The sequence below is a fragment of the Pelodiscus sinensis genome, chromosome 8, assembly GCF_052426305.1.
Source record: "Pelodiscus sinensis isolate ZL-2025 chromosome 8, ASM5242630v1, whole genome shotgun sequence".
NCBI classification, from domain to species: Eukaryota; Metazoa; Chordata; order Testudines; family Trionychidae; genus Pelodiscus; species Pelodiscus sinensis.
This window is the reverse complement of record NC_143059.1, coordinates 27,337,496-27,361,373: the sequence shown is the minus strand read 5'-3', so window position 1 is coordinate 27,361,373 and position 23,878 is coordinate 27,337,496. Positions and strand designations below refer to the sequence as shown.

Here is a 23,878-nt window from a genome sequence, read left to right as displayed (position 1 = left end):
GATCTAAGCTGTTAGGCTTTTCTAGTTTAATAAAACTTGCTTCTTGGTTGCCAGCATGTCTGCTAGATGTATCTTAAGCTGGCATGATAATAAGGAGGGTATAAGACTCTAGAATTTTTCCTTACCAAAGGTGAATTATTTTAATTCTATTGTCCCAGCAATTTTTTTTCCAAAACAGAAAAGGTGTGGTATAATCACCAAAGGTTTGCTTCAGGTACACCGAATCATTGAGAAGGTCAGGCTTCTTGTTTGTGTTCTTTCATGTGGAGTTCCAATGTCTTCAGGCATCTAAACTCTTCCTCGCCAAATGGATTAACTTATGCATTGTGGGGAGCAGGGATTTGGAGCAATCACATTTTTGAATTGCTCCCCTCCGGCACCAATAGTGATTGCTCCAGCTCCGCTCCAACTCCGCTCCACGCTCCGACTCAAATTAATTTTAACTAAATAAAAAAGTGCATACTGTAATTTTGAGAACATTTTTATTCAGTTTTAAAACAATTTAAATGTAATCAATGATATAAACTAGACTCATTCATAATTTAATCTGTAAAAAATTATTGCAGCAATCAAGTCATCTTTCATAGCCTGCCACAGATCATGTAAAATTAACTTTAAAGGTGAAAACAGTCACTCTACACTAGCTTGAGTTGTTGGCATGCTCAAAGCAATTCTACAGGCAGCCTGAATGCGGTGTGGGTAGCTGTGAATGGCCTCAAAAACAGAATTAAGTTTTAGCCTACCAATAGACTCCATCGCCTCAACCTTCCTGAAAGTTTCTCTCAAATAATGCTTCATTACAATTATGAATCACAGAAACTCGCCAGCGTCTTTCTTGTTTATCCAATTCCTTTTCGAAATTATCATCTTCTGAAGAATTGGTGCTTGAATTATCTCCATTTCCCTGTGATGGTTGAAGATGTCTCAGGGATTGGATGCTCGAACAAGTTCAGAGTGGAGGCCGAAGTTTGAGAACAGCCTGTTATTTCTGAAGGATGTGAACTTTCCGAAACCGCAAATTCGATTGTTAATGACTCCTTTTGTTGTGTTTTGTTTTCTTCAACTTCTTTTGCTGAGTTCAAATGTAGCAATAGATTTTGTTTTTCGAGTCGTTGAGCAATATCAAGAAGCCCTTCCTTGCCTTGGTATTTCCCTTGAGGTAAGAAGAATCTGACCTAAACTCCAGCAAGGGTCAACATAAACTCCAGCAAGGAAATGAATATTGTCAAAAAGCTTCTCTTCTCGTTTCTGCATGGAGGATAGAATTCCTTCTGCAATTTGTCCACCATTTCCTTGCAAGAATTTTGACAGTTTTCGCCATTCCTTCTTCAAAAATCCCGGGGTTACATCGACAGCTTGAAGATTCACGGTTGTTTGGTTTGGCTTTTCCAGGAGGTCTCACAGGTTCTTCACTTTGTCCCATTCAGCTTTTGTTAACTTGAGTTCTCTTGTTCCAGCAGCAGCCACTTGTTCAAAGTAAGATTAAAAAACAAGAAGCCGATCAATCATCGCAAATGTTGAACCCCAGTGAGTCACAGTATCCAATGATTGTTACCCCATGTAGATCAAGCACAACACTTTGAATACTTGGGGTTCATCGTTTGACAACAACTTGTCGAATTTTTGCCAGAAATTTCTTTGCATGTTCTTTGTTCAGTCCATCCCAGATTGCTAACAGAAGTGTGAATACCACACCTCATCAGTTGGACTTTTGAGTCGTCCTCATGAAGCCCTGTTGGAAGAATGAGGCTAGGGTCATTAACCCATTGTGCAGTAGCATCCATATTGAGTTCGATTTCATCCATTCCTTTAGTTCCTTCATCAGGCAAAATAGCTTCAGTTCTGTCCACATCCCTGTTCTCAGAGGTAGAAATGGTTTCATTGTCCCTGCAGACATTTTTGTCAGCACACGTCATGTTTGCTGCATCGTCAGTGCAGATGCTCAGCACTTGCATTTCACCGATCCCAAATTTTTCTAAAATAGCTTTTACTTGACTTTTCACATAGAATTGTGACACCCTTCAGTGTCGATTATGTCCAAGGTTTTTACCACAGCTTTATCTTTTCCTTCTTCGTAGTACTGAGCATTGATTGCAAGGAAATTTCTGTTTCCATGGGTTGCCGCATCCATTTTCAGGTAGCACAATTTTTGCTCCAAAGTTTTCTTGAGCTCTTCGCGACCAGACTCAGCTGTGCTGACAACTAAATGACGAACTGCATCATGCCCCGACGAACCGCACCGTGCCCTGTCGAAACACCCAGCAGTCGACCCATTTTACCTGCAGTTTTTTGGAATCCTTTGTTTATCCTGAAGTGAGCGGTGTTGCACGCAAGCAAACCATTTCCATCAGCCCGTCACGGAAAGTATTAGCATCCATGGTGACTGTAACCTTTGAGGACTTCAAATATGAGTCAAGTTTTGTTTACTCCATTTTGGGTTTCTTTTCAGATGAAGCTCCGCAAAAAATCTTCTCCAAGAGTTTTCAAAGAGCCAGATGAACGTCGTTCGGTCGCCTCAGCTTTCTGTTTTGACTCATCTTCTTGGTCCTTTTTTGTAACCAGAGCATCATAGTTTTCAGGATGGTTACGTTTTATATGCTGCCAAAGGTTGAAACTTTTCATGGCACGTGCTTCACTTGTCTTGAAGCTATGTGGTTTGAGCTCTCCATTCACTTCCTTTTCCACCTTGCACGTTGCTGATTTCTTTGCTTTTCCCAAAAGCCCAAATTTGGGCTTTTTGAATTCAAAAGTAAAGACATCGTTGAGATCCTTTTCTGTAAATCGGCTATCAATCATGAGGGGCAGATTTCATGTTTTTTGTTGAAGCCATGGCCAAATCTTCTTGTGCAGCTATCGCATCTAAATGTTTCTTGTTATGATTGTCGAAAAGCAGTGAACAAAAGCATTACATTTTTTGATAATGTACTTAAGGTACTTTAAATTTATTTTGGATTTTCTCGACAAAAAGATCGCATTTTCTTTTTACACAATATTATTATTATTAAAGTATATTTTAATATTTTAACATGTTTCTTGCAGTTGTAACGAAATAAGAAATAAGAAATATTTTTAATATACATAATATAAATTTTTATTTATACATTGCAAGTTAGGCCTAGAGTAGGCCTCCCAATTCACAAAATGGTGACTAAGATCTCCAAAGCCTTGTGGCAGACTCCCGCATCCATCCCTTGTACGGATAAACAGGCTGAACGGAGATACTTTGTCCCCCCAGGAGGATAATGAGCATCTTTTTTTCCCACCCCCCACTGAGCTCTCACGTGGTACAAGCCGTGAATCAGAGAGAGAGAAACGGTCAGCCCGCTGTTGTCCCTAAGAACTGGGAGGCCAAGAAAACTGACCTGCTAGGCCGGAAGGTCTACGCATCCAGTGGTATCCAGTACCGCATTGCAAACCAACAGGTCCTCTTGTCCCAGTATGCATTTAACACCTGGGCCTCAATGGACAAATTCATGGACCTACTCCCCCGAGAATCCCATGCTGAATTCAAAGCTCTCTATGAAGTGGGGAGAACGATTTCTAGGGCGGCTCTCCAGGTGGCTCTAAACGTGGCGGACGCTGCTGCCTTAGTAATGGCTTTCGGGGTGGTCTTACGCTGCAGTTCCTGGCTGCAGGGTTCTGGGGTTCTCCTAGAACTCCAGAACACCATACAAGACCTCCCTTTTGAAGGCCCCTCGCTCTTTTCTGAGCAAACTGATCAGATGCTCCATGGCCTCAGACACCTGTGCTACCCTAAAATCATTGGGCATGCACACCCCAGCTACCCTGAGGCACCCCTTCCCCATTAGGAATGTTCCTAGAGCACCTCCTCAGAGTCCATGTACTGACTTCTCCCGCTGTAGGAGCAGAAGCGGTAACGGTAGGAACAGCAGGCATCGCCCTCGCCTGACCCCGATCATAACCATGGGCCCCCAAACAAACCCTCCTGTCCCGGTCAGGGGTTTTGACGGGACCTACGAGGGCAACCTTCTAGTCTCCCCATTTCTTCTCCTTCATCGCCAAAGCAAAGTTCAAAATGGTAACATTGGCATCCATAATTCCCTCACTAGCCCCCCGGAGACTGGTATGCTGCCCTTGACTTAAAAGACGCTTACTTTCACATTTCCATTGCTCCCACCACTGCAAATTCCTCAGATTTATTGTGGGCCCGGACTACTACCTATTCAGGGCCCTCCCATTTGGTATTTCCACAGCCCCTCATGTCTTCACCAAGTGTATGGCAGTGGTAGCTGCTGCACTCAGAAGAAGGGGTACCAGGTGTTCCCCTATCTAGACTAGTGATGTTAAATTCTTGAGAATAAACTTTCGGAGAATATTCTCGAGAATGTTCTTGAGAATATTTTCCAATGCGAGAATTTTTGAGAATTTTCTCTTAAATACATGTTAAATAGTTTTTAAAGAATTTTACTATTTACAATAATGTCTTTAATAAAACTTCAAGAATCCATGAAAGTTTCCAATTGTTAAAATGAAAATTCGGGAAAGTAAAGAAAAAAAGACAGGTTTAAATTACTAGAACTTTTATTACAAATCTTCTGTTGCAGGATACAAATATCTTTAACTTTCTGGATTGAATAAAGGTCTAGTCAGAATCTGCACTTTCCGAATCTGACCCATATATTTCTATCTCTTCTTCTTTCTCATACCTATCCTCTTCAGTGACTTCTTCTTTCTCTTCAGCATCAACAATTTCTTCTTCCTCATTTCTCTGGTTCTGTTTCCTTTTTTCTCTTGGGGATTTCAATGGAGCATCATTTGGGTTTTTAAGAAGCTTTATATTATGGGCTATGAATGTCAGCTTGCCTGCCCTTTTTTGTGTTAACTTGTTTCTTTTTGCATTATGAATGATACTGTAAGTACTGAAACTTCTTTCAGTTGCTGCCATTGTTGGTGGCATATTCAGTATGTTGATCACTGCTTTCCCTAATTTTGATCCATAGCAAATATCTTACCACCATGTTACTGCATCTACTGAGCCAGCTGATTTTGTTACATATGATTTTCCAAAAAAAACCTTCTTTAGCATTATACTCTGCAAGCTCTGCAATGACTTTTGCTGAGTGATCAGTGCCATGCATTCTTGTGACTAATTTATCGATGAATTCAGTTCCTCGTATTTGTTCATTTCTAGTAAGGCACTCACCATTGGATTTTGGATCTAGAATATTTGCAGCATAGTGAATGTCTCTTAGAGCCATATCTTTTCTTTTTTTAAAACTTTTCATCACGTCCTGTTTTTCTAGTTTGGGAACTTTTGGGAAGTAGCCTATCAAAATGATCACTTAATTCCCTGAAACATTCAGGAACTTTGCTCATTTTTGGCTGGTCATATTCAATGTAATCCATTTAACAACAGGACTTATCAGTTCATGCAGTTTTTGGACCCGTACCCAAAATACATCTTCATCCAGAATTGAATTTCTGGTACGATTGCTCAGTTTAGTCTGTAAATCTTCAGCAAGGCATTTTAAGACATTTTTTTATTTCAATAAGCTTTTCAAACAATACAAAATGGAACCCCACCTAGTTTTAACTGGCAATTTAAGTGCAGAAATTTGATTTTTCCTTTTTTCAAATGCAGTAAAATGAGCTTGTAGAACTTGTGATTTGTTAATTTCCTTCATGATAGTTTTACAGGTAGCTTCAGTTTCTTGAACAGACTTTAGGTTACTGACGTCACCAATTAACAAATTTAGTGTATGAGCAGCATAAGTGTACATAGCCATGTGATTGTATTTTTCGTTAAGCATTGATAAGGATTTCACCATTGCTGCAGCATTATCAGTGACAATGGCACCGAATTTTTCAGTGCCTATTTCTGTCATTATTTCTTCCATAAGGAATGCCATATACTCAGCAGTATGGCGTTCAATATTGTTACAGTTATCTTGTAAAACACTGGTTGGGGTGTTGATATAATAAAATTTATAACAGATTCATTTCTTTGGTTGCTCCAAGCATCACACTGCAGTGCAAGAGAAGAGGCTTCAGCAATTTTTGTTTTTATAAGAGCATCAACACGTTGATATTCAGCTTCCAAAATTTTGTTAGAAAGTGTGTACCTGGATGGCATCTTGTAAAATGGTCTTAATTTTTGCATGAAAGTAATCTAATCTTCATTTTCAACCAGTGAAATAGGCGATCCCGATGAGCAGGGCTCGCCAGCCGTGTGGTTCAGCACACTGCTCATGTGCTGATTGCGGTGCCGTGCCAGGCTATAATCTACTTGCCTGTGGCTAGTAGATTACCTAAATTGTCGAGCCCTGCTGATAAGAATATAGCTCGTGCAAAAAATTCATCCAAAACTTTGTTTTTAGTTTCATTCATAGAATCAAAGTAAAGACTTATAGAGTGACACACTTTGGCTGAACTAGAAGGTGGTGATGTAAATTTACTATCACAGTGTTCTATAGATGTTGAGATGATCTGCTTCTGGACTCTCAGAATTTTGTTGCCTTTTCCTTGATGTAAGCAGGAGTCTTCAAACAATTGGAAATATGCTTTCTCATCCTTGTTGCGTTTCTGATGTAGTCAACCTTGCAGTACTTACAGTCATATAACACTTTGTAGCTGTTTTATGAAGGAACTAATCTCACACATCACTTTTAGGTTTAGTTCTTCTTTTCATACTGATGAAAACACAATTTCATCTTTCACAGAAGAGAATAAATGTGTTATTGCCTCTTCATATACTTTTTATGATTCTTCCAGAAAGTTCCATAACAATCAGAATTCCTGACTCATGAATGTTCTAGAAAGTTCCATAATGTTCTCAAACTATCTTGAATGATCAAGAAAGTTCTTTAACATTCAGGGTGCTCTAAAAGTTGAATACAATATATTATTTCAAGAGGAAATGAAAAATTAGAAAATTCTCAAAAATTCTCTGGAAATAATCTTTTGGAGAATATTCTCGTTCTTGAAGAATATTCTCCAGAGAATATTCTCACCTCACATCACTAATCTAGACGACTGGCTCCTGAGGGGGAACTCAGAATCACAGGTGTGAACGCACATCACCATAGTGTGCGCACTCTTGGATGATCTAGGTCTTTTGTTAAACCTGGACAAGTCGTCCCTAACGCCCACTCCAATAATAGTTTGTGGGAGCCACCCTGGCCTCTACCTCAGCGAGAGCCTCCCTACCCAAGTCCCAGTTTATCGTGATACAGGCGGCGGTCAGGGTGTTTCAGAACTTTCCAGTGACCCACCGCACAGACTTGCACGCGTCTCCTGGGTCTCATGACCGCCTGCATTTATGTAGTGCAACATGCCAGGCTGCTCATGCGTCCGCTACAGGTGTGGCTATCGTGAGCCCACAACCCGATCATCCATTCATGGGACAGGCTGGTGACGCTCCCCGCTTCCATCCTCCTCGCGCTGAACTGGTGGACCAACCAGGCAGAGGTCTCCATGGGGGTACCATTTTCCAGGCCAGAACCGTCCACCCGATGCGTCATGAACGCATTGGATGCCAGCTGGGGAGCCTTCTTGGGAGATCTTCACACGCAAGGTATGTGGTCTGCGGACGAGATCTCCCTGCATATGAATATCCGGGAGCTCCGGGCACTCCGACCGGCTTGTGTGGTTTTCCTTCCCCACCTCAGGGGCAAGTCTGTCTTCGTCCTATCGGACAACACAATAGCAGTGGCGTACATAAACAAGCAAGGTGGGGCCCGTTCCCCTCGCCTGTGCTTGGAGGTGATTCACCTATGGAACTTTGCATCGGGGCAGATATCCACCTGATGGCCTCGTACCTCAGAACATAAGAATGGCCGTACTGGGTCAGACCAAAGGTCCATCTAGCCCTGTAGCCTGTCTGCCAACAGCGGCCAGCACCAGGTGCCCCAGAGAGGGTGGACCAAAGACAATGATCAAGCGATTTGTCTCCTGCCATCCTTCTCCAGCCTTTGACAAACAGAGGCCAGGGACACCATTTCTATCCCCTGGCTAATAGCCTTTTATGGTCCTAACCTCCATGAAATTATCTAGCTTCTCGTTAAAACTGTTATAGTCCTAGCCTTCACAGCCTTCTCTGGCAAGGAGTTCCACAGGTGGACTACGTGCTGTGTGAAGAACTACTACACAGCTACATACCTATTTTTTTTATTAGTTTTAAACCTTCTACCCATTAACTTAATTTGGTGTCCTCTAGTTCTTCTATTATGGGAACTAATAAATAACTATTCTTTATTCACCTTCTCCACATCACTCATGATTTTATATACCTCTATCATATCTCCCTTAAGTCTCCTCTTTTCTAAACTGAAAATCCCAGTCGCTTTAACCTCTCTTCATATGGGACCCGTTCCAAACCCCTAATCATTTTAGTTGCCCTTTTCTGAACCCTTTCTAAGGCCAAAATATCTTTTTTGAAGTGAGGAGACCACATCTGTGTATAGTATTCAAGATGTGGGCGTACCATAGTTTTATACAGGGGCAGTAAGATATTCTGTCTTATTTTCTATCTCTTTCTTAATAATTCCTAATATCCTGTGGAAACCATTTCATATTTAGCTAGAAGCCATTTGTATCACAGAAGCCATTTAAGTTGCCTGCTTCTGCACGTACGCTAGAAAGTGAACTGACCTTCACCGATGTGAGAAGAGCCAGGAGGATGAGCTGTTGGAATGCATTAATGAACTATTTTGAACTGAAGCTCCTACTCCCTAATACCTGTTTCTTTGCTGATAGTAGTTTCTCTTTGAAGTTCACTTTGATTTCTTGCCCTGATGTCAGATTTGTTTGGTTAAGGGTATTAAATACTAGGATTGATTGTGTTGAACAGCCTGACTGAGCCCGGTTCTGCCAGGGTCATGTTTTTCTCACTTTGTGCCTTATTGATCAATAAAGCTGTTTTTAGCCGCCTAAACACACAGAAGTTTCTTACTTCGACAATCCTATTTGCCTTTTTAAACGCGTCTGCACACTGTGGAAGTTTTCAGAGAACTATCCATGATAACTTCAAGATCTCTTTCCTGATTTGTCATAGTCAAATTAGCCCCCATCATACTGTACGTACTTTACACTTATCCACATTAAATTGCATTTGCCATTTTGTTGCCCAATCACTCAGTTTGGTGAGATCTTTCTGAAGTTCTTCACAGTCTGCTTCTGTCTTGACTATCTTAAACAGTTTAGTATCATCCACAAACTTTACCGCCTCACTGCTTACCTCCCGGGCTCCCAAAACGTTCTGGTGGACAAACTGAGCAGGTCCTTTGCAGGACACAAATGGCCTCTGAGGTGAGATGTAGCCCAATCTATCTTCCCTGCATGGGGGTCTCCCCACTGGACCTCTTCGTCACAGGGCAGAATAGTAAGTGCCACCAATTCTGCTCCCTCATGGGACAGGGACAGTGCTCACTGGGAGATGCTCTCCTTCTCCCCTGGCTGCAGGGCCTACTATACACCTTCCCACCACTCCTGCTAATCTACAAGGTCTTGCTCAGGTTGCTGGAGTTCAGGGCATCCCTGATTTTAATCGTCCTGGCCTAGCCCAAGCAGCACTGGTTCTCAACCCTTCTCAACCTGTCATTTGAGCGACCCATGACCCTCCTGCTGCTCCCGGACCTGATTGCTCAGGACTCAGGCAGGCTCTGCTATCCGGACCCGCACTTGCTGCATTTGACAGTCTGGAGCTCCATGGCTAACGGCCGAGGAACTTCAGTGCTCAGAACAGGTCCAGGAAGTCCTACTGGATAGCAGGAAGCCCTCCACTAGGACCACATACCTGGCTAAGTGGAAACAGTTTGGTATCTGGGCTGCCCAGAAGGGGTATACCCAAGGCGGGCTGCGATCCCCTTGATCCTGGATTACCTGTTAGGCTCCAGGACTTCTCTTCGTCCATCAAGGGTGCACTTGGCTGCCATTTTTGTCTTCCACCCAGGGGAAGGGAGGGAAAACCCTGTTTGCTAAACCAATTGGCAACAGATTTCTGAAAGGGTTGGACAGGCTCTACCCACACGTTTGCCAGTTTGTCCCCCGGTGGGACCTAAACCTGGTCCTTTCCAAACTTATGGGACCCCCGTTAGAACCCTTAGTGACGTGCTCCCTTCTGTACCTATCTTATAAGGTGTCTTTCCTGGTGGCACTCACATCTGCCAGGTGGGTATCCAAACTCAGAGCGCTCACCTTGGATCACCCCTACACAGTGTTTTTCAAAGACATGGTTAGGCTGTGCCCCCAGCCAGCTTTTCTGCCCAAGGTGGTGTCTACTTTCCACACCTCCCAGGATATTTTCCTGACAGTCTTTTACCCCAAGCTGCACGCGTCTGGGAAAGAACAGGCTTTACACACTTTAGATGTGCGCAGGGCATTAGCTTTTTTCTTAGACAGGACAAAACCATTCAGGAAGTCACTGCAACTCTTTGTGGCCATCGCGGTCAACCCGTGTCCTCCCAGCGGATTTCTTCCTGGATAACCACTTGTTTCAAGGAGGGCTATGCCCTAATGGGCGTACTGGCTCTACTCCAGGAGAGCTGTGGCAGCCTCCACCGCTTTCATGGTGCAGATTCCCATCCTGGACATCTGCAGAACCATGACATGGTCCTCTGTCCATACCTTCACCAATCACTATGCATTAAAGCATCAAGCCAGGGAAGACGCTGACCTGGGCAGGGAGGTCTTCCACTCCACTGTAGCTTCAACATCCGGCCTTCCTCCATAGGTTCTGCTTTGGAGTCACCTAATTGGAATGCTCAGGAGCAATCACTCTAAGAAGAAAGAACGGTTGCTTACCTCCCAACTGTGATTCTTCGAGCTGTGTTGCTCATGTCCATTCCAAATCCCCGCCTGCCGCCCTTTCTCCAGAGTATTCCAGTAAGAAGGAATGGAGTGGATGAGGGGGCCAGCAGAGATAGATATGGGCCGATATACCAGCGCCACTGCAAGGGGCTCCCCGCTGGGTACAGCTGAAGGAAAAACTTTCAACGACGTGTGCACGCTGCGCACACGCACCTAATTGGAATGGACATGAGCAACACATCTTGAAGAATCACAGTTACGAGCTAAGTAACCGTTCTTTCTGTGAGAATTGCTAGAAGGAAGGAAGTAATCAGCTATAAACTTTTCCTTGTCAGAACTCTGGTATAAGTGGTTTCAATTGAAGAGCATTTAGAAATTTTATTTCTAAAGCTGAAATAATGCTATTCTGGAGAGTTCTTTTTGAGGGATAGCCCTAAGACCAAAGTTCAGTTTAAAAAATTAAAAAAAAAAAGTCTGCCTCTACTTACCATACAGATAGGGAATCCCCACTATGAACACTGACTTTTCCTAGAGTAAAAAGTCCATTGATAAGACAGAATTTTCTGTGACATTAGTCAGGCTGCCTTGTGCTTCAGGTTTCCAGCTGTAAAAGAGGGATAGTCCTCTTGATAAAGTTCTTGGTGGTTTAGGATAAAAGGTGTGATTTGAGTATTTGCATTACACTTGCTAATGTAAAACTATTTCACTGAATTACTGAACTTATTGCATATAATATTCATTTACTTTTGTGTACAGGTTCCAGCACCAGAACAGGCAGAAAAAGGTGGTGTAAGTAACATGACAGAAGCTAAAATAGTACTCTTCCTCGCTTCCTCCTTTATTAAGGTATTTTTCTTTTAATATGATGTCTAGAGGGAGGGGGCAAAAAGTTATACTTTAACAGTAGTATGCAACCACTGCAGAATGGCAAGTTGTTTTGTTTGAGAATGTACTGGAACATCAAAAGTAAACTGAAGGTTGGTTCAATAGCCATCTAATGCAGCAGTTATAATTCAGGATCTCATTTTGTTTCCTGTACTCTCCCAAAGGAGTACATTGAGGCAGCATGTTAGGTCCTTGTAGAAATGGACAAGTACCTCTTTCTCTTCATGGACTCCTAGAACAAACTTGGAGTGGGATTGACTGATATATTCTGATGGGAGCTATTTTCAGCATTCTGAAGGTTAATCAGTTATATGGGATTTCTTTCAAGTATGAAGTAAAGGAAGAAATGAGGACTTTGAGGACCTCTTCCCCCCCCCCACCTCAAAGTGTTAGGGAAGACCCAAACTTAGGGCCTGATATTAACTAATAACTGTGCTTAGACTTTCTATGATAATTGATTAGTCACTGGAAATTCCTTGGAGATACTTGTTTATAGAACATAACACAAACTAACTACACTGCCAGGTTTTCAAATAACTCTTGCCTTTTCTTTCTATTTAGGCTGGCTGTAAAGCTTCAGATATTGGTATCATATCTCCATACAGACATCAGTTAAAGATAATTACTGACTTGATGACAAGCTCTTGTATCAGTACAGTGGAAGTAAATACAGTGGACAAATACCAAGGAAGAGACAAAAGTATCATAATAGTATCGTTTGTTAGGAATAATAATGATGGAAATGTGAGTGGATCATATTTTGTTCAGTACTAAATTATTTGAAGACATTTCACAAAGTTGACTATTTTATAACTAAAATCCTTAAAATAAGAGATTAATACAGGGTGGGTAAGATATGGCCTGCCAGGACCTCAGGCGCAGAGCAGCCAGTTGCTGTGGAGCAGCCCAACGCTGCTTTAAGTGGCTGGCTGCTCTCTGTTGGCTATCTGCTCTGGGTGCTGGGGGAGCCTTTTGTGCACAGCCCAAGCCCTCCAGCCAAGCAGAATCTCTCAGCTTCTATTGCTGGAGCTGTCGAGGTAAGCACCTCCTGGCCAAAGCCTGCCTTTGGCACCTTGTCTTTTCCCTCTTCCCTTCCACCTCCTTGCCTCAGGCCACCAACTCCACCTGCCTCAAGTCATCATGGAAAGCCTCTGCACCCCCTCCCACAGGTCACAACCTTCTTCCAGAATTTGCAGCCTCTCCTACACACTTCCCCCAGGCCAGAACTCTCCCCTGCACCCAGAACCCTCCCCTGTCCCAGATCATAACTCACTATCTGTCAGACCCCACACCTTCTGCACCCCCGTTCCCTACCCCAAGCTCCCTTCTGTACCTAACCTCCTCCCAGACCTTGCATCTGCCCCCCACCTAGAAAAGTGCAACCCTTGACCACTTCCCAAAATCTTGGAGTAGCCCCCCATCAAAAATTATTGCCCACCCCTGCATTAATAAATACCTTTTAATGAACATATAGTTTAGTCATAACTACATCTATAACAGTTGCACTTACTCTGGGGAAACCAACAGGTAGTTAGCATTTACAAAGTAATACAGACAGGTTAAAAAGGCCTTTTTTCAAAAATGTCCTCAGTTATGTATACAGTGTCAATGGTTTGGTCAACATTTTGCTAGTATGCTTAGCTATATTAAAATTAAATATTTTAAATTCAGATTTACTTCATTCATACTCTTTGGCTTTATCATACTTAAACAAAAAAATAGACTACAGTTTGAACCTCTGTGGGCTGGGACTCTCTGGCCCGGCAATATCTGTCGTCTGGCAGGACCATAGATGTTGCTGGACCAGAGAACCCCAGAGGCAGAGGTTGCTGACAACTGGAAGTAGAGCTGGCTAGAGGGGGCCACCGTACCCCACCACAGGGCTGCATGGCCAGCGGGGTCCTCAGGGCAGCAAAGTCCACAGGCTGGTGGAGCTGTATGCCATGTGGCTGGGGATAGCGTACTCTGGTGGTTGGGGAGAGGAGCCCAGCAGGAAGGCTGGCACTCTCTGCCCCCTCTCCCCCCTTTACTTCCCATGGTCTGGCAAACTCTTGTCTGGCATTGGTCAGGTCCCAACAGTGCTGGACCAGGGAGGTCCAACCTGTAGTGGGTTTCACTTTTGTGTGCGGTGTTTCTAACCACTTTAATGCTTTCTCTTCTAGCTTTTTGTTGTAACATTTGGGCTAGAAAACATAAGTGATTAACTCTTGTATTGGCACGAAAATAATAATGGATAATTTATGTTGACTAAATTTTTAGCGTAACTTATAAACACTTATTTTGGAACCAAATTTAACTAGAGTTCCTTTTAAGAAATATATATAACCTCCTTGAGATTTACAAATTTGAAGATGGGTTGTACTTTTAAACTTTTTATTCTTTTAAAAATTTATAGTGTAAGGTTGGAGTATTAAAAGAATTCTATTTCAACAGCTTGGAACACTTCTTATGGACTGGAGACGTCTTAATGTTGCAATTACAAGAGCCAAACACAAATTAATCATGCTGGGTTGTGTTCCATCATTGTCCCATTATCCTCCTTTAGAGAAGTTATTTTGCCATTTAAACTCAGAAGCCATGATATCCTTTTCCTGTGTATTGTATATCCTATACTCTTTCTCTGAGTGTTGAAACTGCCTTTTCAATTTAACTTTTATGTTTACAGTAAATGCACATTATTCTTAGAATAGACAGCCTTAATATTTACCTACATTTGTAACTTGCATTTTTGCCAGCAGCATTCCATTTAGTTATGGATGTTACAGTGAAAGTCCCCTTTGAACATTAAAATATGAAACCATTTCAGTACCATACTTTGTGCAGTGGTTCCCACCTGAGTGCTATAGAATTGCACGTTTGCAACTAGCCCACTTACAGGAGACTCTCGTGATTCTGCATATTCACATGTCTCCCATCCTGAGGAGGAGGGGGGAACAGCAGGGAACTCGATGCGACTCCCAGCCCCCGCGAGGAATTCTGGAGGTATGGGGAACTCATCCCATGAGCCCAGGTCCCCAGAATTTGCGAATTTTGCCATTCATGGTGGTGCCAGGAACTCATCCACTGCAAATGGCCAGGGTTTCCTGTACTCGGTAACTTACTGAGTTGAATTTACTATGAAATAACAGAAGTTGAATAGGCAATCTCTTAAGAACAGCAGAACACTTTGTAGATATTGTTGATTTTTCATCTTGCAGAGTTTATCATCATCATTTGTCCTTTGGGCTAATTACAAATCTTATCGGTACGATGCTCCTCAATGGTGCCATGAAGCATATTCTGTGTTCTCTCATGATTTATGGTCAAATGGCATTTCATTGAATGTTGGGTCTTGTGTGTCTTAGGTACGTTAAAATGTGTTTAATTAAATAACTGTGTAACCACTGAAAATTTCAGTGGTTACATGTAGAGCAGCAGTCCACTCCCCAGGATCTGGTGCCCAGAGGAGCTGGCTTTTTAACCAGAGACAGCAGCATTGTTTGGGAGGAGGGGGAGGGAAGGTGGCTCTGTGGGAGCAGTTGTGTGCTTGGAGCCGGCTTTTTAGCTGGCTCCCTGCACATACTGGGAGCCTGTGTGTAACCATAAATGTTAACTGATGAGCCCAGGCTCATTGGTTAACCATATACATGGTTACATAGTTACGCTTTCTCATCCTTAGGGAGTCAGGAATTGTACCTATCACGAAGCTATAGCAAGATTTTGGTTAAACGTTTCAGACTCTGCAGGGTGCACAAATTATGGCTTGTGCTATATGGTCAACCTCTACTACAGTGCAAAACTTTACCAACTGAACATATGAAGGGGTATGTTTTGAATCTGGCTAATAAGTGAGTCCAAAATTTGTAACTGTATCTTCTAGTTTGCTTTGCATAAAATGAAAAGGATTTGTAAATCAGCTTAAGGGCTTGTTTTCCACAATTGGCAAGAGGGCTCTAAAAGGGTGTGACTTGCAAAGTGCTCTTATTGGCTTGCATAGAGCCTGATGCTATGCTTATCAAATTTGTGTGGGCCAAATCTCGGAGAGTGGTGGTGTGATTACAGGCTTGAGATTGCAGAACTGAAAGTGGGGAGCTGGGCCTAGCCCATGGGTTAGAAGCTGCTGCAGTGGGGTCATTGCAAGGCCAGCTTGCTCATCAGTACACCCATCCTGGGCCTCCACTTCACATGAGGTTGATAGAAGTAGGTTAGGTTCAGTGATGGGCTAATCTGCCCCTGCACATAGCACCCCATATAGAATCTTCTTGTCATCCAGACATACTGTTTGGGAAACACTGAACAAGGGTATGCTTTTGACATTTTAAACTAAAGTTGCATCAAAACAGGCATTTATTAAATCCTAGTTTTCTATCTACCCATCTTATAGTCTGCTAGATATGGTTAGCATGTTAATGTCAGATTTTCTTCAGACATTGAAAATCTGGAGGGAGAGACATTTATATAAAAGGAATTGTGTTGATAGTATGTTAATTAATAAAGCTCCTAGAACTGAAAAACTGTTTTACAAGAGCAAAATATTATCCAAGTATCTGAAATGTATTCTCCTTTACTTTTATTACATTTTCAATCTTCCATCAGAGGCCCATGAACGTGTCTATCAATGTAACCTGCTATGATTGTGAAGATGGATTTGAGGACAAGTCATCTTGTTATTTCTCGAAATGTGCTGCTAAATGCAAATAATGGCTTAGTAAATTATGGGTACTGAATGGATTTGATTTCAATATGGTTTCTCAAACTGTAAACATTTGTTTTCACCATATTGTACAAATTCTTATAAAGAAAACAGGTAATTTTAATACCAGTGTGACGCTGCTATATCAGAAGCACAAAAATCTGCACTTCCAGAGGTATTAGATAGCTACTCCCATATTTCACTTTCCTTTGCATATATATTTATGTATAAATGTGAAAGCACAAATCTTGGTGGGAAACAGGAAATTGCTCATGGGGTACTCAGTACAAATAATAGACACTACTTTTAGTGACAAGAAATTTTGGACCATTTTGGTTTGCAGATTTTAATGTGGTTCTTACATCCAGTTTAAAAAAAAAGAATTTCTAAGACTGAGTTTTTGTGCTTGCTTAGAAAATGAGCTTCCTCTATTTGCAATTCCCATCCTGTTGGTTTCTCTTTAAAATTTGCTCCTAGGTGTAAGAATACAGCACTCTTTTTAATGTTTATATTCATAACTGAATCCTGACTTCTCACACTGACCTAACTTGATAACTTATCTTCTTCATCCTCCTCCAGCTTTTGCTTAAGTTCTGAGAAATGTGATGTTGATATACCTATTTGACTTTAAGAATTAAAGTATTTTAGCAAGTGAAACACTTTTTTAAAAAGTAAGGGTTGAAATCCTAGCTGACCTTGAAGTCACTGAAGAGTCTCTTGGAGTTTAATGGGGCTAGGATTTCATAATGCAGTATTAACATTAATTTGGAAATTGTTGAGTTGGGGAGTGAATTGCAGCTACCATTTTAAGAAATGTACATACCTAAGTAGTTTCCTTGAATGATGGCAGATTTCCCTTTGACACAGTATAGGACACTAAAATAGAACTACCTCATGCTTATTAACCCTTCAGTGTATGCTATTATAACCCCAACATTAATTTGTAGATTTTAACTTTTGATTCTTCAGAAAGATATGAATGCTGTTCATTTTTTTCACATTTCTTTCCATTAATGTCAAAATTGTGTGCCAAGAGCTGTTCCTAACTTTATACATTAGATATTGGCATTTATTTTACCATTGTTCACTGTTTTTGTAATATTTGTAATGTAATAAAAATTGCTAAATTGTTACTATTGAATTAGTTATGAGACTGCTTGAATTAAACAAAATATCAGTATTTTCAGCTGAAATGCATAAAGACTCAGTGACCTATTGTATACCTTAACTTCTCATATGTTACCATTTTTCCTGTAGAGAACATAGGCAGCTGGTGAAAAAATGTTTTGTGGGTGCTGAACCACTGCCATTCACCTTGCAGCTGCAGCTCCTTTTGTGCAGGTTTGGGCCTGGCTCCATTATGGCCTGTTGGGTCTTGCTGCTCACAGATTCAGAAATCAGTTGATGAGATTGGCCAAACACAGGTGTTTTTCCTCTGTCACAACACTTGCCCTATTCTCTTTTTGGCTTTGGAGATGCTAAATATGGGAAACTTGTAAAATATGTTTTTAAAAAAAAATCTGATTCCAATACTTTAGTAAGCTTGCTGGAGCAATCCGGTATCCAGAATTTTTCCGTAAGGGTATGTCTACACAGCAAAGCTATTTCAAAATAACAGCCATTATTTTGAAATAACTTTCCTAGCGTCTACACAGCCAAACTGCTATTTCGAAATAGCAGCGGGCTTATTTCAAAATTTGTAAACCTCATTCCACGAGGAATAGCGCCAATTTCAAAATTGCTATTTAGAAATAAGCGCTGTGTAGATGCTTATTTTGAAATAGGGGGCTTCCAGCCCTTCCCAGGGTGCCCTGCTGGGCACTCAGGGCACAACCCTGGAGCCCTTAAAGGAGTAGAGTCTGGCCACAGTGCCTGTGCCAGCTCCAGGCCTGCCAGCCCGGAGCCAGCAGTCACTGCCCTTAACCCAGTGGTCCCAAAACATGAGCCAGCAAGCCACCAGCAGCCAGCGCTCCAGTGCTCCCTTGGACCAGTCTGCCAGTTCCCAAGAGCCTGCCAGGGGCCAGAAAATGCAGGCGCCTTCTTGGTCCAGGGCGGAGATCATGGACCTTATTCAGTTTTGGGGGGATGCCCCCAACGTCCATGATCTCTGCACTAGACAGAGGAATGCGGCTGTCTATGGCAGAATAGCTGCCAGCATGGCCAGCAAAAGCCACATATGCACCCAGGAGCAGTGTGGATGAAAACAAAGGATCTTTGGCAGGCCTATGCCAGGACCACAGGGGGCAGCTCCCAATCAGGGGCAGACCCACACACCTGCCCCTATATTGATGTCCTGGACCACATCCTGGAGGGTGGGACGGTCTGTGCCCCCCAGGTGGTCGTCAACCCGGGGGCAGAGGGTCCTGACCAGGGCATCGAGGAGGAGAGTCAGGAGCCGGAGGAGGCCGCCATCACCACCCAGATGAGCCAGGACCCCCGAGCTGCCCCAGTGGACCTGTTGCCGGTGTCATCTTAGGCCAGGGAGGCAACAACATGTGAGTGCCATCACTGCCCCCTTATGCGGGGACAGGGGGAGATGGAAACCAGGGACTGCATGTGGGCCTTGCTGTCCATGGATCACACAGCAACCTGTGCATGTGCAAGCATGTGCCATGCCACCCCATGGCATGTGGCCCCAGCTGGCTGCCACGCAGGGGCCTTACCCTGTTAGCCACACGTGTATGTGAGGAGGCATGACATTGTCCTGACTCTGGGGTGAGACACAGCAGGACACCCTCCCTCCGCAAGGCCACTCTACACAGAGGCAGGGGACATCTCCCCGCCCCCCACACACAATGTATACACCACAGAGCATGAGTGTGGTCTCGAGGCAGCTCCCACTCCTGGGGATAGCAGGGCATTCTGAACATGGCCTGTGTGCAAGCACATTGGCTCTGATGGTGCAGGGAATGGTCATCCTCACCTTGCAGAGGGAAGCTGGGCTTCACCCACTGTGTCCCCAGGGATAACTGACTACTTCTCTCTGACAGTGACAGGAATAATGTATAACTTGTTTGTACCTGTATAGAAAGTAGTGTGTGGGGGGGAGGGGCGGGACACAGTCTTTGTCTGGACTAGAGGGCAGTGGAACCTCCCACTGACGGAGTCAATCCATTGTTATGGGGTATATATGCATAGTGGTTTGGCAGAGTCTACTGAAAACTATTACTGTACTTCGCTTAACAATAAACTTAGCCAAGCACCTTTGATTCCTATCTGATTTGTGGTCTTTTGGGAGCTCTCTTGGAGTCTGCTGTGTTGACTACTACGCAAGTCAAAACGGTACACTATGATTGAGCACACATGTATGCAGCTGACTGTTTATCATCATTGATAGGTTTCCTGCTTCGTCAGGACACCACACCAATAAATCATGACTACTACTTAGTGTGTAAGGAGACATAACTAGAAAGTGAGCTGTATTTAGTACTTTTTTATGTAGAAAGTAAGGCCCTGAACCTAGAGTAATATCCACTGATACAGATGCCAGGATTAGATCCTAAACAAGGATTGCTGAACAGCTCTTAAGAGTGGTGAAAAAGCTGTCAGCTGACCAAATGGAGCTGAACATCCAGGAAAAGGACCATTTAAAACTGCCACTTCTTCTTCAAACTATTTCTTCCATTCCTTTTTTGTGCTCTTTCATAGCGATTTGGCTGTAGGAAGTTACAGGGGAAAATGAGATGAAGTTTATCGGTTTTGGCTGCTATTTGTATTAGACCAACAAAAAGCTACAAAAATCAACATATTCCCATTATCTCTTTTCTCCTTACATTAGTTTAGGGTTCTTTTTTGTAATGTTTGCAACTGTGCAATTTTGGATCTAGCTGTATGGGTTTGACACAAACACCAGGCAGTTTAAGAAATGGATAGTCAGTGTCCATATTGAGATTCTGTGTAATCCATGTTTTGAAGTAAGGCAGTACCGAGGGGCCAGTCCCCTCGACAGTCAGGATGCCCCCAAAGTTGGGGCAATGCCCCTCCACGCTCCCCTTTCTCGGAGTTACTCCGGCCTACATGCTTAGTCCACAGATAAGTCTCCCCCAGTTGTTAGGGAGCAGGATACTGTGGACTGGGAAGGTAGGGGACCTGAGCCCTCCCCCTCTACCAGGTCCCAGCCCAGGCCCCTGATGGCAGTGAAAATCTTCACTGCCTGCTCAGCAGGGATTCCTGCTGAAACGCGCTGAGCTCCTGGAGGACAAGCCTCCGTCCTGGGCCACTTCCTACTGTCCCCAGCGCTACCCTCAGCTCAGCTCTCCAGGAGTTGCTCGGCATGTTTCGCTGTCGTGGCTGGCCTCCGTAGTCAGGGCTGTCGCTGTGGCTGTGGCTGCCGCAGCTGCTGCCAGGATTACTGGTCCTTGGTTGTAGCAGCTACTGCTGGGGTGACTAAGGAGCTCCAGCCTGGGCTCTTTCCCCTCTGGGGGTCCACCCCACCTAAGCTGCTCCACTGCCTCTTATACTGCTCCAGCACTTGGAGCACACATAGACTGGGAAAAGGGGCGGGACTTCCTCCCTATCACAGGCAGTAATGTTTTGTACCATACCCGATGTGGATTAATTAGCTCACCTCTCTTACTCAAACTGGTGTCTGTAATTTATTAATAGGAATGCCAATACCTCAAAGTAATCATGTGAAGCTGCCAAACCTAATGACAGATTTGCTCATAAAAACCTGAAAAGAAAATTTCTGGAACAGGAGGTATCTTTTAAGGTACATACAGTACAACTTTCTAATAAATACAAATGTTCAGGTGTTTTGTAAATTTATATAAGAGATTACAATTAAAAACTACAGAATGGATAAAGACTCTAGAAAAGCAAACTTATTTTTTGTGAGAGATTTCTCCCTTTATTTAAACACTTCAGCATTTTTAAGTGCAAACAAAGATGAAAATTGTTTGACCCCCCCCAAACTTACTTTAACATTAATAAAGGCTAGTGAAGTTTTATTCAGCAAGACTATCACTATCCAATTACAGGCACTTTTCTGTTGCTTCTCAACTGTACTTTATTATTTAATCTCTTCCTGTTATCTCCTCATGAATCTACAGTCACCATAGAGCTCAGCTTCAGTTATACTGAGTCTTTCTCCCCAAGCTCTATACGTCCGTCAGGCTACGCCTACGCTGTAGTCTTCCAGAAAAGCTTATGGAAATGAAGCGTGGAGTGAAATATCACCATGCTTCATTTGCATAATTAATTAGTTGCTTTTGCGCAAGAGGCTTTTGCGCAAAAAGGAGCTGTGTAGACAGCTCCTTTTTGTGCAAAAACCCCTTCTTGCACAAGAGCTGTTCTTCCAGGAAGGCTACGATATAGATGTAGCCTCACTGTGAACATCACTGCTATCCTCCTCATTTTTAACTTGGATTCTGACTGGATCTAGATATGCAGGTTATTCTTAGAGTGCTTTCTCATATGTATTCCAATTAGGTTTGCACATGCTGTGTGCGTGACTATTAGAAAATTTGTACCCTAGCTGCAACCTCTTGGGTCAGCTGTGGAGCTCTCTGGAGTGGAGCCAGTGCAATACCCTATATGTGACCCTGCTGGCCCAATCACTCTTCAGTTCCTTCTAACTGTCAGTGATGGTTGTTAGGACTTTGGCGCTCTTGCACTGCAAATACTATTCATTCCTAGCTAGATAGCTTAGTAATAATCATTAACTAGCTCAGTGTTGTAGCAGCCGGCCTTCTCCCCAGTGTTCCTGCTGGGACTTGAGGCATGCCAAAGCCCCAGGATTTAAGCACTACAGCGCTTGCCTGAAACATGCCAACAAGTGACCCCCATAATTTGAGCCAGCGGTGCCTGGAGAAACCTTATCAACCAGATGGGTGCAAGATTGGCAAGGCCTTTAAGCCCATATCAGAAAGGAGTGGGGCTATTGCTTAAGGAAACTCCTTATGCAATCTGCTTTGGATCCACATCAGGTCTGTGTCCATGGAATCCACCAATAGGGGCACCCCTCTGGTGTCCCTAGTTGGTTCTCTTCCAACGGGTGCAGAGCAGCCTCCATATTTGCAGCCAACTGTGTCCACATTAGCCAAATGGAGCTCTGGTGTAGCCCCAACCAACGCTGCAGTTGCCTTCCAGGCAGGATCCGAGTCCTGTTCCAGAGCACCCTGGAACTGACCAGTGGCACTGAGGGAGTGGGGCATCTCCCCACCATGTGGCCAAGTTCAACTGGCAAGCTAGTACTGGTGACCCAGAGCAAAAGCTTCCAGTACCAGTCTTGGTACTGGTGGTGGAGCAAGACTAGGTTGAATTACTGGGGGGTGGGATTGTCATCGTCCCTGCTGACCATGGATAGTAGGGCCTACCTGCTGCTAAAGCATCTGGCTCAGAACTTTGGTTTGCAGGCTGAAGAGGTGGTGGAGGATGTGAATCCTATGATGGACATTTTGTTGCCTGGAGGACTCTTCAAGGTGGCCTTGCCTTTTATCAAAATTATTTCCTCAGTGATGAAATTGGTTTGGCAGACACCAGCTTCCATTCTTCCCCGCCCCCAGCCAAAGTGGTAGAACATAGATATTTTGGCCCTTCCTGGGGGTATGAATATTTGTATGCCCACCCACAACTGGGTATGCTGGTGGAGGATGCAGGGAATGCTAAGAAGAGGCAGGGGCAGCAGAGGCCTACTCCCAAGTCAAAGGACTCTAAGAAGTTGGATCTCCTGGGCATAAAGGTCTACTTCTTGGGTAGCTTATAACTGAAAAATTTGAATCGGGCAGTTCCAAGTCATTATAATTATAACTCATGGGTGACCATAAGAAAATTCAAAGAGCTCCTGCCTTCCAAGTCAAGGTCTGAGTTCAGGGCACTGGTGGAAGAGGGGAAAGTTACTTAGAGAACCTCTCTACTGGCCGCCCTTGATGCAGCCTGTTCTATGTCCATGGGCATAGTTATGAGGCGTAACTCTTGGCTTCAGGTTTCTGGGATACTCCCGGAGGTCCAGCAGACTATTCAAGATCTGGTCTCTTCGCAGAGCATACAGATTCTAAGCTCTACAGCCTTAAGGCCACTAGGGCTATGTTAAAGTCTGGGCCTGCAGACACTATCCAGTGCAAACATTTTAAACTCCGCCCCCCCTCGCCTTACTACTACCTGCACAAATGTAGCAAAAATCTATGTTTAGTATTGGTTATAAGACTATGATATATAATGACTTGCTTATAAGTTCAGTATGCTTCTATTTCACTTTGTTTCTCAACATTAGATAATGTTTACTGTAAGGCCTTGCTTCCTGTTAACATTACAAATTAATTGTACCCCTTGTCTGTATCACAAACTAAGTTGTTCTTCGAGTGATGTCCCCGTGGATGCTCCACTGTAGCTGTCAGGCTTGTCCTGGCACCGCAAATCGGAGATTTGTCAGCAGTGGTCTGCCAGACGGCGCATGTGCGTTGGGCGCCTAGTGCCGTTTGTGCTGTTTCTTCAAGTGCACAGTTCAGCTCCTGGCAGTTCCTCCTAACCGTCCTTCAGTCGCAGACGGAGTGAATGCTTGTCCTTAGATCCTGTCAGGGATCTAAGTAGTTTTGTTAGTTAGTTCTAGCTAGT

At 43.4% G+C, this 23,878-nt stretch overlaps 1 protein-coding gene and 1 pseudogene across 2 annotated transcripts in view; one reads left to right on the top strand and one right to left on the bottom strand.

The window, feature by feature from the left end:
* Positions 1 to 17,465, top strand: part of DNA2 (DNA replication helicase/nuclease 2) — a 56,134-nt gene extending 38,669 nt beyond the window's left edge. Inside the window, exons 18-21 of one of the 2 annotated variants that reach the window (XM_075934929.2) lie at positions 11,524 to 11,613; positions 12,214 to 12,396; positions 14,086 to 14,234; positions 16,211 to 17,465. In XM_075934929.2, coding sequence (XP_075791044.2) covers positions 11,524 to 11,613; positions 12,214 to 12,396; positions 14,086 to 14,234; positions 16,211 to 16,265 — 477 coding nt within the window. In that variant the 3' untranslated portion in view covers positions 16,266 to 17,465. Of the gene's footprint in view, positions 1 to 11,523; positions 11,614 to 12,213; positions 12,397 to 14,085; positions 14,235 to 16,210 lie in introns of those variants that run through there. The other variant, XR_012905595.2, reaches the window with a different exon arrangement.
* Positions 532 to 2,887, bottom strand: LOC149523991 (uncharacterized; annotated as a pseudogene).
* Positions 17,466 to 23,878: the final 6,413 nt, after the last annotated feature.